This window comes from Salvelinus alpinus, chromosome 6 (assembly GCF_045679555.1).
Source record: "Salvelinus alpinus chromosome 6, SLU_Salpinus.1, whole genome shotgun sequence".
NCBI classification, from domain to species: Eukaryota; Metazoa; Chordata; class Actinopteri; order Salmoniformes; family Salmonidae; genus Salvelinus; species Salvelinus alpinus.
In genome coordinates this window covers 10,696,918-10,716,524 of record NC_092091.1, presented here as the reverse complement: position 1 = coordinate 10,716,524, position 19,607 = coordinate 10,696,918, and the positions used below count along the sequence as shown (strand labels likewise).

Below are 19,607 nucleotides of genomic sequence, written 5' to 3'. Positions count from 1 at the left end.
AACATAGTTGTGATATAGCGTGGCACCATTTAATCTAAAGCACATGAATGCATGGTTTAAGAAGTTCCTTATCCTCCAAACGGTCTCACTTTAAAACAGGAAACAGGAAGTGGTGGAATCTGATTATCTGGAGCCAAATCGACAGTGAGTCAGTGTAGCTTATCTACACACACTACATAGACGCACACACACACACTCACATGCACGCACACAACAGAGCTGGGGTTAATTAAAACAACACCGTCGTCCTCTCTCATTAGCTAGCATGAAGAAAGCAATAGCTAGTCTTCCTCTCCCATTAGCTAGCATGAAGAAAGCAATAGCTAGTCTTCCTCTCCCATTAGCTAGCATGAAGAAAGCAATAGCTAGTCTTCCTCTCCCATTAGCTAGCATGCAGCAAGCCATAGCTAGTCTTCCTCTCTCATTAGCTAGCATGAAGAAAGCAATAGCTAGTCTTCCTCTCCCATTAGCTAGCATGCAGCAAGCCATAGCTAGTCTTCGTCTCTCATTAGCTAGCATGCAGCAAGCCATAGCTAGTCTTCCTCTCCCATTAGCTAGCATGCAGCAAGCCATAGCTAGTCTTGCTCTCTCATTAGCTAGCATGCAGCAAGCCATAGCTAGTCTTCCTCTCTCATTAGCTAGCATGCAGCAAGCCATATCTAGTCTTCCTCTCTCATTAGCTAGCATGCAGCAAGCCATAGCCCCTGTTGTTCTCTCTCATTAGCTAACATGCAGCAAGCCATAGCCACTGTCGTTCTCTCTCATTAGCTAGCATGCAGCAAGCCATAGCTAGTCTTCCTCTCCCATTAGCTAGCATGCAGCAAGCCATAGCTAGTCTTCCTCTCTCATTAGCTAGCATGCAGCAAGCCATAGCCACTGTTGTTCTCTCTCATTAGCTAGCATGCAGCAAGCCATAGCCCCTGTTGTTCTCTCTCATTAGCTAGCATGCAGCAAGCCTTAGCTACAGTAGGCTTTTATAGTAAGCTTTTATAGGACCTCTCTCATGAAATAACTAAATTAATGCTTGGTAATATAGAATTTCCATTAGAATAAAATGGTAATGACAGCAGGAAACGGACAGGTATTTAACCACTCAAGTCTTAAAAAAAGAAAATAAAGTATTACGGGCCAGAAGGAGACAATGGAACAGGACCTCTCCCAAATCTGGTCCATCTGAACCCCAGTGTGACGGGACAGCTACCAGGGAGCTACTTTTGTCCAGGAGGGAAAATGATTTTGGGAGAAAAGATGCTACACTTGCCAAGCCCTTTCTTCATGGGCCCTTGTACAATAAAAAGGTTTAATGTTATGGCAGAAAGTCATGGATTCCACAAGCCTGCTCCAGGCGAAGGAGAAAAAGAGAGAGAGAGAGAGAAACTATGAACTATTTCCACATCGTTACAACACTGTACACAGCCATAATGACATTTAAAATGTCTCTATTCCTTTGAAACTTCAGTGAGTGTAATGTTTACTGTTCAATTTGTATTATTCATTTCACGTTTACTTATGATCTATTTCACTTGCTTTGGCAATGTAAACATATGTTCCCCCCATGCCAATAAAGCCCTTTATGTGTTTTAACAGTGGACACAATCACAGAAGTTCCCAAAGATTAAAGACATTTCAAATGTCATATTATGTCTATATACAGTGTTGTAATGATGTGCAAATAGTTAAAGTACAAAAGGGAATATAAATAAACATAAATATTGCTGCTGGGATTGCACACTGTGCTATTTCACCCAATTGTTATGGGAGTTTATCAAAACAGGATTTGTTTTCGAATTCTTTGTGGATCTGTGTAATCTGGGGGAAATATGTGTCTTTAATATGGTCATTCATTTGGCAGGAGGTTAGGAAGTGCAGCTCAGTTTCCATTTTATTTTGTGGGCAGTGTGCACATAGCGTGTCTTCTCTTGAGAGCCAGGTCTGCCTTCGTCCTTTCTCAATAGCAAGGCTATGCTCACTGAGTCTGTACATAGTCAAAGCTTTCCATAATTTTGGGTCAGTCACAGTGGTCAGGTATTCTGCCACTGTGTTCTCTCTGTTTAGGGCCAAATAGTATTCTAGTTTGCTTTGCTTTTTTGTAAATTCTTTCCAATGTGTCAAGTAATTATCATTTTGTTTTCTCATGATTTGGTTGGGTCTAATTATGTTGCTGTCCTGGGGCTCTGTGGGGTCTGTTTGTGTTTGTGAACAGAGCCCCAGGACCAGCTTGCTTAGGGGACTCTCCTCCAGGTTAATTTCTCTGTAGGTGATGGCTTTGTTTATGGAGGTTTGGGAATCGCTTCCTTTTAGGTGGTTGTAGAATTTAACAGCGCTTTTCTGGATTGATTGATAATTAGCGGGTATCGGCCTAATTCTGCTCTGCATGCATTATTTGGTGTTTTACGTTGTACACAAAATATATTTTTGCAGAAATCTGCATGCAGTCTCAATTTGTTGTTTGTCCCATTTTGTGAATTCTTGGTATGTCGAATTCTATGTTCCTTTTGATGGCATAAAAGGCCCTTCTTGCCTTTGTGGAAGTTACCTGTGGCGCTGATGTTTAGGCAGAGTTATGTATAGTTTTTTGTGTGCTCTAAGGCAACGGTGTCTAGATGGAATTTGTATTCGTGGCCCTGGCAACTGGACCTTTTTTGGAACACCATTGTTTTTGTCTTACTGAGATGTACTGTCAGGGCCCAGGTCTGACAGTATATGTGCAGAAGATCTAGGTGCTGCTGTAGGCCCTCCTTGGTTGGGGACAGAAGCACCAGATCATCAGCAAACAGTAGACATTTGACTTCAGATTCTAGAACGGTGAGGCCGGGTGCTGCAGACTGTTCTAGTGCCCTCGCCAATTCATGATATATTTGTTGAAGAGGGTGGGGTTTAAGCTTCATCCCTGTCTCACCCCATGGCCTTGTGGAAAGAAATGTGTGTTTTTTGCCAATTTTGTTTGTGTACATGGATTTTATAATATCGTATATTTTTCCCCCAACACCACTTTTCATCAATTTGTATAGCAGGCATTCATGCCAAATTGAGTCGAAATCAACAAAGGATGAGACGACTTTGCCTTTGTTTTTTTGTTTGTCAATTAGGGTGTGCAGGGTGAATACGTGGTCTGGTCGTACAGTAATTTGGTAAAAAAGCCAATTTGACATTTGCTCAGTACATTGTTTTCGTTGAGGAAATATACGAGTCTGCTGATAATGATAATCCAGAGGATTTTCCCAAGGTTGCTGTTGACGCATACGGTTGAAGTCGGAAGTTCACATATACCTTAGCAAAATACATTTAAACTCAGTTTTTCACAATTTCTTTTTCACAATCTAATCCTTGGAAAAATTTCCTGTCTTAGGTCAGTTAGGATCCCCACTTTATTTTAAGAATGTGAAATGTCAGAATAATAGATGAATGATATTACAGCTTTTATTTCTTTCATCACATTCCCAGTGGGTCAGAAGTTTACATACACTCAATTAGTATTTGGTAGCATTTCCATTAAATTGTTTTAACTTGGGTCAAACATTTCGGGTAGCCTTCTACAAGCTTCCCACAATATGTTGGGTGAATTTTGGCCCATTCCTCCTGACAGAGCTGGTGTAACGGAGTCAAGTTTGTAGGCCACCTTGCTCGCACACGCTTTTTCAGTTCTGCTCACAAAGTTTCTATAGGATTGAGGTCAGGGCTTTGTGATGGCCACTCCAATACCTTGACTTTGTTGTCATTGTCCAGAAGCTAGGATATGAAGCTAGGATATGCATATAATTGGTAGATTTGGATAGAAAACACTCTAAAGTTTCCAAAACTGTTAAAATAATGTCTGTGAGTATAACAGAACTGATATGGCAGGCGAAAACCTGAGAAAAATCAATCCAGGAAGTGGGATTTTGTAGTTTTCTATTGAATGCCATTACAGTATCCATTGACTTAGGATTGCACTTCTTATGGCTTCCACTAGAATTGCACTTCCTATGGCTTCCACTAGATGTCAACAGTCTTTAGAAATTGTGATACTTTTCGGATTTTTCGTCTGTCTGTTGTGACTGCCTTTGAGCCTGTGGATTACTGAACAAAACGCGCAAACAAAACTGAGGGTTTTGGATATAAAGAGGGACTCTATCGAACAAAACGAACATGTATTGAGTAAATGGGAGTCTTGTGAGTGCAACCATATGAAGATCATCAAAGGTAAGTGATTAATTTTATCACTATTTCTGACATGTATTACTCCTCTACTTGGCTGGTAACTGTTTGTAATGATTTGTCTGCTGGGCGCTGTTCTCAGATAATCGCATGGTATGCTTTCGCCGTAAAGTCTTTTTGAAATCTGACACCGTGGTTGGATGAACAAGAAGTTCATGTTTAAATCGATGTATAACACTTGTATGTTTTATGAATTTTTATAATGAGTATTTCTGTTTTTGAATTTGGCGCTCTGCAATTTCACTGGATGTTGGCCAGGTGGGACGGTAGCGTCCCACACACCCTAGAGAGGTTAACTTCCTGACTGATGTCTTGAGATGTTGTTTCAATATATCCACATAATTTTCCTGCCTCATGATGCCATCTATTTTGTGATGCGCACCAGTCCCTCCTGCAGCAAAGCACCCCCACAACATGCCCCCGTGCTTCACGGTTGGGATGGTGTTCGTCGGCTTGCAAGTCTGCCCCATTTTCTTCCAAACATAACGATGGTCATTATGCCAAACAGTTCTATTTTTGTTTCATAAGGCCAGAGGACATTTCTCCAAAAAGTACGATCTTTGTCCCCATGTGCAGTTGCAAACCGTAGTCTGGCTTTTTTATGGCGGATTTGGAGCAGTGGCTTCTTCCTTGCTGAGCGGCCTTTCAGGTTATGTCGACATAGGACTCGTTTTACTGTGGATATAGATACTTTTGTACCTGTTTCCTCCAGCATCTTCACAAGGTCCTTTGCTGTTGTTCTGGGATTGATTTGCACTTTTCGCACCAAAGTACGTTCATCTCTAGGAGACAGAACGCGTCTCCTTCCTGAGCGGTATGACGGCTGCATGGTCCCATGGTGTTTATACTTGTGTACTATTGTTTGTACAGATGAACGTGGTACCTTCAGGCGTTTGGAAACTGCTCCCAAGGATGAACCAGACTTGTGGAGGTCTTGGCTGATTTCTTTTGATTTTCCCATGATGTCAAGCAAAGAGGCACTGAGTTTGAAGGTAGGCCTTGAAATACATCCACAGGTACACCTCCAATTGACTCAAATTATGTCAATTAGCCTATCAGAAGCTTCTAAAGCCATGACATCATTATGGAATTTTCCAAGCTGTTTAAAGGCACAGTCAACTTAGTGTATGTAAACTTCTGACCCACTGGAATTGTGATACAGTGAATTATAAGTGAAATAATCTGTCTGTAAACAATTGTTGGAAAAATTACTTGTGTCATGCACAAAATAGATGTCCTAACCGACTTCCCAAAACAATAGTTTGTTAACAAGAAATGTGTGGAGTGGTTGAAAAACGAGTTTTAATGACTCCAACATAAGTGTATGTAAACTTCCGACTTTAACTGTATTTGCCATTTGAGTCAATGAGAAGCACAATCTCTGGCTTTTGTGTGTCCTCAGTGGATGTTGGTGGTTGTCAAGTGAGATATCAGGGGAGCTGACAGGATTTGGTTTCTGGCCCAAACTTTATATTTGACTGTATATTCCAGTCAAAGACAGACAGACAGCGAAAACAGGAACTCGTATGAAACCGGTGATAGCTAATGTTAGTTAAATTGACCTGGGCCGTGTTCATTATGCACAAAACAGAAGAAAACAGACTGAAACATGCCACATTAGTAAACCTCACAGGAAACAGGAAGTCACAGAGGAAGAGACCACCAACAACACAACCCTGAGGCAGCGGCGCCAGAACAAATCCTCCTGAGACTGCCCCTCACAATCCCTGGCCGCTGATGCATTCTGCAACCAAACAAAGCCACTCTGTTTTGCTTTCTTGAGGCCTTTTGGGATTTTACATTTTAGTAATTTAGCAGACACTCTTATCCAGAGCGACTTACTGTAGGAAGGTCCACTCTTGGGAATCAAACCCACAACCCTGGCGATCAAGTGTAATGCTCTACCAACTGAGCCACACGGGAGGTTTTACTCTGCCCAAAATCTGTCCTCGAAAATAAGCCCACAAAGTGAGGAATTTTTGTATGGTGGTCAATGAGTGTCAAATTTGGTCAACGATAAAAAGTCATTGCTAATTTGCTACATGAGGCTTATTTGATGGAATAGAAGTTTAGTTGAAGGTTGTTACAAATACACTGATATAAGTGGACGCACGTGGCATTTCGTCAACTTTGGGAGAAAAAATAAAACTACTTCATTTCGGAGTTGTGTCTGTTGTGATATAACCTGCTTTAGCTTTATAACCTGTTTTAGCATGGACTTTGCCATTGAGTGCTTCCACCATTTTAAAGTAGTCAACTGGGTGGGGATTCCAATGAGTTGGGAGCAATTAGCCAATGAAGAAGAAAACTGACTACTTTAAAATGGAGATAGCCTCAATGGCACTGCCCATGCTGTCACAGACGCTATAATGGTACAAACACAAAGATGAGTCCTCTACCTATATCTATGGCCTGTTGTTCACACGTGTATCTTGCCCTATCATTGGCTAGAATGGTCCCACCTGATCTCGCCTCCTCCCGCCTGCCTTCCATCTTTGAGGACATGTATTTCCATTGTTGGAGTGGTCACTTGACAGTCTTGTCAATATAATAGACAATCTTTGACTGTTCACCTTCGCCCCGTTGACTACAAAAGAGTTTTGGCATCAGGAAAGCAAATACATACAAAAAAGGAGAGTCCTCAGCAATTCATTAACAGAACTCTATGTCCCTCCATTCCGTAGGAGAGTTGTTGAGTTCCGAGGCCGTGTTGATGTCACTTTGGGGTCAGATAGGGTTCAAAGCCGTCTGTGTGGTCTGGTACTGTTGTGTTATTATATTTAGTTGTGGTAGTGTTTGTTATCGTAAGCAGAGCGGGAAATGTCGTGCTCACCTCGGCCAGTTTGTACGGAACGATCAGCCTCTCTCCTACCGTCACCGTCTTCCTGGTGGTCAGAGCCTCAAACAGCATCTCCTCCTTCACCTTCAAAGACAAGTTCAAGGACACAGGTCAGTCAGTCAGTTTAGATAACAACACCCCCCCCCCCCCTTTTCTGACTGACACTGACATGGTTAGCTTATTGTATAGAGCAGAACACACACACACAGACACACAGACACACAGACACACAGACACAGACACACACAGACACACAGACACACACACACACACACACACACACACACACACACACACACACACACACACACACACACACACACACACACACACACACACACACACACACACACACACACACACACCTTAGCCCCAGGAGACAGCTCATTGAGAGAGGCAGATGTCACTGCACACACATCTGACCACTCATCCATCCACTGGGATTATGGGAGTGGGGCGGCTAATAGCTATTTTTGTCAGTTACCTCCTTTATAATGATCTTTATAATGGTCTATGTAATGGTCTATGTAATGGTTTTTATAATAGTATTTATAATGGTCTTTAAAATGGTCTTTAAAATGGTCTGTAAAATGGTCTGTAAAATGGTCTGTAAAATAGTTTTTATAATGGTCTGTAAAATAGTCTTTATAATGGTCTGTAAAATAGTCTTTATAATGGTCTTTAAAATAGTCTGTAAAATGGTCTTTATAATGGTCTGTACTGTAAACAGCTGCATTTGAGGGGGGAACTAATCTGATTTAATTTCATACTTCCTGGTAATCCCCAACTGGGTGTCGAGCTAATTCTACTGCTCACCGATTGGTCGGTTCTGCATGGTAACAGGACTTAAAAATCTTATGTGCTGTTATGTTAATACATTTCTCAATCAAGTAATTGGGAGATGTGACTGGAGCACTGGTTTGGAGTCAGCTTTTCTAATTCCCATTGTAACAATGGCTGTGACACAGACCGAGCCAAAACTGATCCTGGAACTGTGTTACTGTCACAGTTGCATCACTCAATACTACTAGCTCAACCAAGCCTAGCCCTCCTGGGACCCTGAGGTCCGGCCAGAGGATCCAGTCTACCATCTCTACCATCTGACACTGCTCCACTCTCTCTTCCTGTTCTGCCCCAACAGGAAACAGGGTGTCCGAGCCAGTCGTATTACCATTCATGCATCAGTCGACACTACAACCAACTAGCATTCCGTGAAGAAAGTGCTGCTCACACGACACCACAGTGTAGTAAACACATTAACTCAGCAAAAAAAGAAACGTCCTCTCACTGTCAACAGCGTTTATTTACAGCAAACTTAACATGCGTAAATATTTGCTGGCCATGTCAGAACACTGACATTCCTGTCTTACAGGAAATCACGCACAGAATGAGCAGTATGGCTGGTGGCATTGTCATGCTGGAGGGTCATGTCAGGATGAGCCTACATGAGGGAGGAGGATGTCTTCCCTGTAACGCACAGCGTTGAGATTGCCTGCAATGACAACAAGCTCAGTCCGATGATGCTGTGACACACCGCCCCAGACCATGACGGACCCTCCACCTCCAAATCGATCCCGCTCCAGAGTACAGGCCTTGGTGTAACGCTCATTCCTTCGACGATAAACGCAAATCCAACCATCACCCCTGCTGAGACAAAACCACGACTCGTCAGTGAAGAGCACTTTTTGCCAGTCCTGTCTGGTCCAGCGACGGTGGGTTTGTGCCCATAGGCGACGTCGTTGCCGGTGATGTCTGGTGAGGACTTGCCTCACAACAGGCCTACAAGCCATCAGTCCAGCCTCTCTCAGCCTATTGCGGACAGTCTGAGCACTGATGGAGGATTGTGCGTTCCTGGTGTAACTCGGGCAGTTGTTGTTGCCATCCTGTACCTGCCCCGCAGGTGTGATGTTCGGATGCACCGATCCTGTGCAGATGTTGTTACGTGGTCTGCCACTGTGAGGACAATCAGCTGTCCGTCCTGTCTCCCTGTAGCGCTGTCTTAGGCGTCTCATAGTACAGACATGGCAATTTATTGCCCTGGCCACATCTGAAGTCCTCATGTCTCCTTACAGCATGCCTAAGGCACGTTCACGCAGATGAGCAGGGACCCTGGCCATCTTTCTTTGCTGTTTTTCAGAGTCAGTAGAAAGGCCTCTTTAGTGTCCTAAGTTTTCATAACTGTGACCTTAATTGCCTACTGTCTGTAAGCTGTTTGTTTCTTAACGACCGTTCCACAGGTGCATGTTCATGAATTGTTTATGGCTCATTGAACAAGCATGGAAAATAGTGTTTAAACCCTTTACAAAGAAGATCTGTGAAGTTATTGGGATTTTTACGAATTATCTTTGAAAGACAGGGTCCTGAAAAAGGGACGTTTCTTTTTTTGCTGAGTTTAGATGAATGAATTGGTGACAGACAGTTCCCCCATGGTATGATACTGTTAGGGTTACACAATTAATACATTCCCTGGTTTTACCGAAACCCCGGTTGGAGGATTCCCAGAATCAGAAGGTAAAAAACAGGAATTCAGCAGTTGAGATGCATAATGAACATGGGAAAGAGTGACTTTTCCTCCATAATGAGTGTACTTGACAGCTGCCCTGATGATATGTTCCCTAATATAAACTCTGTTAAGGATCATTGTCACACTTCCAATGACATCATGCAGTGTGGAGAGACTTTTCTCAACAACAACTAGGATAAAAAATCGTCTTCGCACATCAGTGACAAGCGCCCGGCTGAACCACTTCAGTTTTCGGTCTTTAGAGCGTGAACAGACAGACACATTGGATTATGATGAAATCATCACCATATTCAACTGAAAGCCTCGCCGTCTGCACCTTGTGATGTAGGTCACGACTTATTGATACGTTTACTAAAGGGAAGGTACCTTTTTATAGTACTACTGTCCGCCGTGCTATAAATGGTAACATCAAATATAGGCTTGTTTGCCCATCGAGATTAAAGTGCGTCTGAAGATGAGTTTTATGTTGTTGGCAAATTGGCAACTGGTCTAAAAGTTAGTCTTATTTTAATATGCTGGGATGGGTAATTATTAGTATATGTAACGAGGTTGCTCCTAGTACTATGCACTAGTATAAAACTATTATTTTACGAAATAATATACGGTGCACATCGCAAACTAAATGTAATAAACAAGTAGAAAAAATGCCTATCCAAATTTTTCTAGGCCTAAACCCCCAAAAATGATCTGGCTACGCCCCTGCTCGGGTGGGAGGAGTTTGCTCGTTTTTAGACCATTCCATTGGTCCTTAAGTGAAATGTCCATCCACCTGGGGCACCGGGCCATGCAAAACAACACCTGTTTAAACTGCAGAGTTTAGCTTTAAGGCAGAAAACCCTGACCTTGTTTGACTACCGTGCCACTGTGTCTACGGTACCAGAGCATTGAGAAACCCCGGTATTTCCCTTCACGGTGCTTCTGTTCCCGCTGACCCGGAACACGTGGCGAACGCGTTATCTCACATCTCACGGTCACATGTTCCTCACTGGCGGCACAAAACGACTCCCTTAAAAAAAAAAACAGTTCCCCTTTCTCCATAATACCCTGTGGCATAGTTGTCAAGCTTTCCGACACACTTTGGTCACTGTTTTGTCCAAGGGTACTTGTTATTCCCCCTCCCTCCCATATATATATATTTCTTTATCCAGTCAGATCAACACTCCAAACAGCTACCCGACCGCTCTGAGGCATCCACATGGTCCTAAAGCACACACATGCCTCATTTTGTATCACATTCCAATGATAAAACTGTGGTGGGGGGGGGCAGAATGTCCGTGTACATAAGTAGCGGTTGAAAGCTACCCTCCTATAACAGCTAATGACAATTGATGGAGCTCTGCTTCCGTCTTTAAAGCACAGCACCATTATATAATTGCCTGTGACAATGACATACTGCATGATGGTGAGAGAAATTCTCAGTTGGCTGCCAGTATTAGTACTTAGAGGCCATCGCTGAGAAACCACAGTGGAAAAAGTGATGTGTTGTTAGAGTCCATAGCTGAGAGAGTTATAATGTATTGTTAGAGTCCATAGCTGAGAGAGTTATAATATATTGTTAGAGTCCATAGCTGAGAGAGTTATAATGTATTGTTAGACTCCATAGCTGAGCAGGGCACAGGATGTAGGAGCTGTGGTTTAGGAGGTGTAGCAGGGCACAGGATGTAGGAGCTGTGGTTTAGGAGGTGTAGCAGGGCACAGGATGTAGGAGCTGTGGTTTAGGAGGTGTAGCAGGGCACAGGATGTAGGAGCTGTGGTTTAGGAGGTGTAGCAGGGCACAGGATGTAGGAGCTGTGGTTTAGGAGGTGTAGCAGGGCACAGGATGTAGGAGCTGTGGTTTAGGAGGTGTAGCAGGGCACAGGATGTAGGAGATGTGGTTTAGGAGGTGTAGCAGGGCACAGGATGTAGGAGCTGTGGTTTAGGAGATGTGGCAGGGCACAGGATGTAGGAGATGTGGTTTAGGAGGTGTAGCAGGGCACAGGATGTAGGAGCTGTGGGCGTGTCTAATGCAAGCCCAATCCCATGAGGTATTTGTGTGCGTTTTTTAGCACTGCAATGGAAGCGTGGGGCAGAGTACTGGAACTACAATAAATTCCAATGCGTTTTCTCTCACTATCGAGCTGATCTGAACAGTACTGTACAGGCTCAAATATGTTCCTGTCACAATCTCCGTTTCAGCATGGTTCCAGCATGGTTCCTGCATGGTTTCAGCATGGTTCCAGCATGGTTCCAGCATGGTTTCAGCATGGTTCCTGCATGGTTTCAGCATGGTTCCAGCATGGTTCCAGCATGGTTTCAGCATGGTTCCAGCATGGTTCCAGCATGGTTCCTTCATGGTTTCAGCATGGTTCCAGCACGGTTCCAGCACGGTTCCTGCATGGTTCCAGCATGGTTCCAGCACGGTTTCAGCATGGTTCCAGCATGGTTCCAGCAAGGTTCCAGCATGGTTTCAGCATGGTTCCAGCACGGTTCCTGCATGGTTCCAGCATGGTTCCAGCACGGTTCCTGCATGGTTCCAGCACGGTTCCTGCACGGTTCCAGCATGGTTCCAGCACAGTTCCAGCACAGTTCCAGCATGGTTCCAGCACAGTTCCAGCACGGTTCCAGCACGGTTTCAGCACAGTTCCAGCACGGTTCCAGCACGGTTTCAGCATGGTTCCAGCATGGTTCCAGCACGGTGGATGCATAACCAGGCCACAGTACAGCTTCACGTGGAAAAGCTTGGATCAGTTCAGTCATGTGAACAGGGTACAACATGTCTCCTTTACGATGCGTTGAACCCAAAAATAAAGACACTCTTCTCAGCACATGAACAAGTTCTGAGAAGAAGTATAAACAGTTATTCTACGGACCTCTTCTGTTCTGAAACCAGTTTGCTCTTGTTCTGTCCAGTTCAAGCATCTGCCACACTTTCAACGTCATCTGTGCTTTCTTTTGATGTTCTGTCTCCCACTTTAAGTTCCTCAGAATTGGAACAAGCCCCTTGTCTAATGGTGTTGGTCCAATATGACCGGCTCAGTGTGTTGTATTGGCGCTAACAGGGCTCACGTGGACACGGCCACCATGTATTTACAGAGTACGGTTGCATGCACACAATAATGTGATTATTGTGGGTAGTCAGATTCATATAATAGTTCAATTAAAAACGTTTACTTGCGTGCTGTGTGTTAAACACTATTCTGGCAGTCATGGTCTCTAGTCTCTGCATCATCCCGGTCTCCAAAAAACATCCCGGTCTCCAAAAAACATCCCGGTCTCCAAAAAACATCCCGGTCTCCAAAAAACATCCCGGTCTCCAAAAAACATCCCGGTCTCCAAAAAACATCTCAGTGTTGAAAATCACCAAGAAGCTAAATACGTTGCGAAATGATATAAACTATCAAACTTTACGCTGCACGTGAACTCAAATCATTTCAGACTACGTTTTCCTCGTCTCCACACTGGAGGATGTACAGTGAGTGACGAACAACGTTCTGTTGTAACTACAATGAGTCACATACTCTAATCTTTCAGCTTTTTGCATTCATTAGAGCCATGAAAATACTGACAACTCAACACATCGACTGCAGCTCGTGCGTTATATGATACAAATGAATATATCGTGTTTCATTCACCGTTGCCAAATAGTTCAACATGTCAAGAATGAATGTCCGTGTGTACAGTGTTCACGTCTCTGTGTCTGTCTGGAAACCTGCGCTGAGGAAATTGAATACACATATCTTCTGAAAAAACATATATTAACACCCTCTCTACTTAGTCACAGGAATAATACAAATATGGAATTTCTCTTTCAGCCGTAACTAAGCCTCTACTGAAGCTCCTAACATTGCAGACCTGAGAACAGTCCTCTACTGAAGCTCCTAACATGGTAGACCTGAGAACAGTCCTCTACTGAAGCTCCTAACATTGCAGACCTGAGAACAGTCCTCTACTGAAGCTCCTAACATTGCAGACCTGAGAACAGTCCTCTAGTGAAGCTCCTAACATTGCAGACCTGAGAACAGTCCTCTACTGAAGCTCCTAACATGGCAGACCTGAGAACAGTCCTCTACTGAAGCTCATAACATTGCAGACCTGAGAACAGTCCTCTCCTAAAGCTCCTAACATTGCAGACCTGAGAACAGTCCTCTAGTGAAGCTCCTAACATGGCAGACCTGAGAACAGTCCTCTACTGAAGCTCCTAACATTGCAGACCTGAGAACAGTCCTCTACTGAAGCTCCTAACATTGCAGACCTGAGAACAGTCCTCTAGTGAAGCTCCTAACATTGCAGACCTGAGAACAGTCCTCTAGTGAAGCTCCTAACATGGCAGACCTGAGAACAGTCCTCTACTGAAGCTCCTAACATGGCAGACCCGAGATCAGTCCTCTACTGACGCTCCTAACATTGCAGACCTGAGAACAGTCCTCTAGTGAAGCTCCTAACATTGCAGACCTGAGAACAGTCCTCTAGTGAAGCTCCTAACATTGCAGACCTGAGAACAGTCCTCTAGTGAAGCTCCTAACATTGCAGACCTGAGAACAGTCCTCGACTGAAGCTCCTAACATTGCAGACCTGAGAACAGTCCTCTACTGAAGCTCCTAACATGGCAGACCTGAGAACAGTCCTCTCCTGAAGCTCCTAACATTGCAGACCTGACAACAGTCCTCTAGTGAAGCTCCTAACATTGCAGACCTGAGAACAGTCCTCTAGTGAAGCTCCTAACATTGCAGACCTGAGAACAGTCCTCTAGTGAAGCTCCTAACATTGCAGACCTGAGAACAGTCCTCTACTGAAGCTCCTAACATTGCAGACCTGAGAACAGTCCTCTACTGAAGCACCTAACATTGCAGACCTGAGAACAGTCCTCTACTGAAGCTCCTAACATGGCAGACCTGAGAACAGTCCTCTACTGAAGCTCCTAACATGGCAGACCTGAGAACAGACCTGAGAAGAGACCTGAGAACAGACCTGAGAACAGTCCTCTACTGAAGCTCCTAACATGGCAGACCTGAGAACAGTCCTCTACTGAAGCTCCTAACATTGCAGACCTGAGAACAGTCCTCTACTGAAGCTCCTAACATGGCAGACCTGAGAACAGTCCTCTAGTGAAGCTCCTAACATTGCAGACCTGAGAACAGTCCTCTAGTGAAGCTCCTAACATGGCAGACCTGAGAACAGTCCTCTACTGAAGCTCCTAACATTGCAGACCTGAGAACAGTCCTCTACTGAAGCTCCTAACATGGCAGACCTGAGAACAGTCCTCTACTGAAGCTCCTAACATTGCAGACCTGAGAACAGTCCTCTACTGAAGCTCCTAACATTGCAGACCTGAGAACAGTCCTCTAGTGAAGCTCCTAACATTGCAGACCTGAGAACAGTCCTCTACTGAAGCTCCTAACATGGCAGACCTGAGAACAGTCCTCTACTGAAGCTCCTAACATGGCAGACCTGAGAACAGTCCTCTACTGAAGCTCCTAACATTGCAGACCTGAGAACAGTCCTCTACTGACGCTCCTAACATTGCAGACCTGAGAACAGTCCTCTAGTGAAGCTCCTAACATGGCAGACCTGAGAACAGTCCTCTAGTGAAGCTCCTAACATTGCAGACCTGAGAACAGTCCTCTAGTGAAGCTCCTAACATTGCAGACCTGAGAACAGTCCTCTAGTGAAGCTCCTAACATTGCAGACCTGAGAACAGTCCTCTAGTGAAGCTCCTAACATTGCAGACCTGAGAACAGTCCTCTAGTGAAGCTCCTAACATTGCAGACCTGAGAACAGTCCTCTAGTGAAACTCCTAACATTGCAGACCTGAGAACAGTCCTCGACTGAAGCTCCTAACATTGAAGACCTGAGAACAGTCCTCTACTGAAGCTCCTAACATGGCAGACCTGAGAACAGTCCTCTACTGAAGCTCCTAACATGGCAGACCTGAGAACAGACCTGAGAACAGACCTGAGAACAGACCTGAGAACAGACCTGAGAACAGTCCTCTACTGAAGCTCCTAACATGGCAGACCTGAGAACAGTCCTCTACTGAAGCTCCTAACATGGCAGACCTGAGAACAGACCTGAGAACAGACCTGAGAACAGACCTGAGAACAGTCCTCGAACTAATAACTGTCGTAGCGTAGCTGAAACCATGCTGAATGATTGGATGAATGGCAGGACGGATTAATCAACGGATGGATGGATGGCGGATGGACGGACGGACTGATAAATTCCCAAATTAATGAATGAATGGATGGATGGATGGATGGATGACATATAGGCATGGAGGTTCACCTGGAGCAGCTCTGAGATGGTAGGCAGCACATCTGGGTTACAGATGTCTATGGAGTCGTCTCTGTAGGTCTTCTTCTTGTAGAGGATGTTGCCCAGGTAGAGGATAGCAGACAGTAGAGAGAAGATCCTACCAGACAGAGAGGAGAGAGAGAGTCAGACAGCAGAGAGAAGATCCTACCAGACAGAGAGGACAGAGAGAGTCAGACAGCAGAGAGAAGATAGTGGGAGATAGAGAGAGATAGAGAGAGTCAGACAGCAGAGAGAAGATAGAGAGAGATAGAGAGAGACGGAGGGATAGAGGGAGATAGAGATGTAGGGATAGAGGGAGATAGAGAGAGACGGGGGGATATAGGGAGGGATAGAGGGAGATAGAGAGAGACGGAGGGATAGAGGGAGATAGAGACGTAGGGATAGAGGGAGATAGAGAGAGATGGAGGGATAGACGGAGGGATAGAGGGAGATAGAGACGGGGGGATAGAGGGAGATAGAGAGAGACGGAGGGATAGAGGGAGATAGAGAGAGACGGAGGGATAGAGGGAGATAGATAGAGACGGAGGGATAGACGGAGGGATAGAGGGAGATAGAGACGGATGGATAGAGGGAGATAGAGAGAGACGGAGGGATAGACGGAGATAGAGACGGAGGGATAGAGGGAGATAGAGAGAGACGGAGGGATAGACGGAGGGATAGAGGGAGATAGAGACGGAGGGATAGAGGGAGATAGAGAGAGACGGAGGGATAGACGGAGATAGAGAGAGACAGAGGGATAGAGGGTGATAGAGATGGAAGGATAGAGGGAGATAGAGAGAGACGGAGGGATAAAGGGAGATAGAGAGACAGAGGGATAGACGGAGATAGAGAGAGATGGAGGGATAGACGGAGATAGAGAGAGACGGAGGGATAGAGGGAGATAGAGACGGAGGGATAGAGAGAGATAGAGAGAGACGGAGGGATAGACGGAGATAGAGAGAGACGGAGGGATAGAGAGAGATAGAGAGAGACGGAGGGATAGAGGGAGAAAGACAGAGACAGACAGGCGTGTGTGTGAGTGTGTAATATACGTACTGTTTGCGCGTGGCAGGCAGGAACCCCACCATGTCCATGGCCAGCTGCAGTCTCTCAAAGTCGTGCTTCAGGTCCTCCCCTTCCACTGTGAAGCAGTCCTGCTGGAGTAACACTGATATCAACACACAACTTTAACAACACCTGCTCTTTACATGACATACTAACCAGGTGAATCCAGTGTAGATGAAGGGGAGGAGACAGGTTAAAGAAGGATTTGTAAGACTCGAGACAATTGAGACATGGATCGTGTATGTGTGCCTTTCAGTGGGTGAATGGGAAAGACAAAATATTTCAGTGCCTTTGAACGGGGATATGGTAGTAGGTACCAGGCGCACCGGTTTGTGTCAAGTACTGCAACGCTGCTGGGTTTTTCCACACTCAACAGTTTCACGTGTGATTCAAGAATGGTCCACCACCCAAAGGACATCAGGCCAACAAGATACAACTGTGGGAAGCATTGGAGTCAACATGGGCCAGCATCCCTGTGGAACACTTTCAACACCTTGTAGAGTCCATGCCCCGATGAATTGAGGCTGTTCTGAGGGCAACAGGGGAGGAGGTGCAACTCAATATTAGGAAGGTGTTCCTAATGTTTAGTATACTCAGAGTAGTCTGTACAACACTACACACTGAATATTAGGGTTTCAAAATGCAAAACCTTTCCTAAAATGATGTTGTTCTAACAGGAGAGTGTTCTGTAGTTCTAATAGGAGAGTGTTCTGTAGTTCTAATAGGAGAGTGTTCTGTAGTTCTAATAGGAGAGTGTTCTGTAGTTCTAATAGGAGAGTGTTCTGTAGTTCTAATAGGAGAGTGTTCTGTAGTTCTAATAGGAGAGTGTTCTGTAGTTCTAATAGGAGAGTGTTCTGTGGTTCTAACAGGAGAGTGTTCTGTAGTTCTAATAGGAGAGTGTTCTGTAGTTCTAATAGGAGAGTGTTCTGTAGTTCTAATAGGAGAGTGTTCTGTAGTTCTAATAGGAGAGTGTTCTGTAGTTCTAATAGGAGAGTGTTCTGTAGTTCTAATAGGAGAGTGTTCTGTAGTTCTAATAGGAGAGTGTTCTGTAGTTCTAATAGGAGAGTGTTCTGTGGTTCTAACAGGAGAGTGTTCTGTAGTTCTAATAGGAGAGTGTTCTGTAGTTCTAATAGGAGAGTGTTCTGTGGTTCTAACAGGAGAGTGTTCTGTAGTTCTAATAGGAGAGTGTTCTGTAGTTCTAATAGGAGAGTGTTCTGTAGTTCTAATAGGAGAGTGTTCTGTAGTTCTAATAGGAGAGTGTTCTGTAGTTCTAACATGAGAGTGTTCTGTAGTTCTAATAGGAGAGTGTTCTGTAGTTCTAACAGGAGAGTGTTCTGAGGTTCTAATAGGAGAGTGTTCTGAGGTTCTATGTGATATGTCAAAAGGAAGTTGGGAAAACAAAGAGAGATCATTGTCGGCCAGTCCAACTTGGCATCTCTGGTCCTACACCACACCCTTATCTCTGGTCCTACACCTGGTCCTACACCACACCCTTATCTCTGGTCCTACACCTGGTCCTACACCACATCCTTATCTCTGGTCCTACACCAAACCCTTATCTCTGGTCCTACACCACATCCTTATCTCTGGTCCTACACCACACCTTTATCTCTGGTCCTACACCACACCCTTATCTCTGGTCCTACACCACATCCTTATCTCTGGTCCTACACCACACCTTTATCTCTGGTCCTACACCACACCCTTATCTCTGGTCCTACACCTGGTCCTACACCACATCCTTATCTCTGGTCCTACACCAAACCCTTATCTCTGGTCCTACACCACATCCTTATCTCTGGTCCTACACCACACCTTTATCTCTGGTCCTACACCACACCCTTATCTCTGGTCCTACACCACATCCTCATCTCTGGTCCTACACCACACCCTTATCTCTGGTCCTACACCACACCCTTATCTCTGGTCCTACACCACACCCTTATCTCTGGTCCTACACCACACCCTTATCTCTGGTCCTACACCACCTCCTTTTCTCTGGTCCTACACCACACCCTTATCTCTGGTCCTACACCACACCCTTATCTCTGGTCCTACACCACCTCCTTTTCTCTGGTCCTACACCACACCCTTACCTCTGGTCCTACACCACACCCTTATCTCTGGTCCTACACCACACTCTTATCTCTGGTCCTACACCACACCCTTATCTCTGGTCCTACACCACACCCTTATCTCTGGTCCTACACCACACCCTTATCTCTGGTCCTACACCACACCCTTATCTATGGTCCTACACCACACCCTTATCTCTGGTCCTACACCACACCCTTATCTCTGGTCCTACACCACACCCTTATCTCTGGTCCTACACCACATCCTTATCTCTGGTCCTACACCACACCCTTATCTCTGATCCTACACCACACCCTTATCTCTCGTCCTACACCTGGTCCTACACCAAACCCTTATCTCTGGTCCTACACCACACCCTTATCTCTGGTCCTACACCACACCCTTATCTCTGGTCCTACACCACACCCTTATCTCTGGTCCTACACCACATCCTTATCTCTGGTCCTACACCACACCCTTATCTCTGGTCCTACACCACACCCTTATCTCTCGTCCTACACCTGGTCCTACACCAAACCCTTATCTCTGGTCCTACACCACATCCTTATCTCTGGTCCTACACCACACCCTTATCTCTGGTCCTACACCTGGTCCTACACCACACCCTTATCTCTC

The 19,607-nt window shown here is 44.9% G+C and overlaps 1 protein-coding gene across 1 annotated transcript in view; it reads right to left on the bottom strand.

Moving 5' to 3' along the window:
- LOC139578125 (unconventional myosin-IXAb-like) overlaps window positions 1–19,607 on the bottom strand; it is a 270,429-nt gene that overhangs the window by 80,133 nt on the left and 170,689 nt on the right. The window contains exons 6-8 of the mRNA XM_071405369.1: window positions 16,887–16,987; window positions 15,822–15,948; window positions 7,031–7,120 (exon numbers count right to left, since the gene is read on the bottom strand). Coding sequence (XP_071261470.1) covers window positions 7,031–7,120; window positions 15,822–15,948; window positions 16,887–16,987 — 318 coding nt within the window. The remainder of the gene's footprint in view (window positions 1–7,030; window positions 7,121–15,821; window positions 15,949–16,886; window positions 16,988–19,607) is intronic.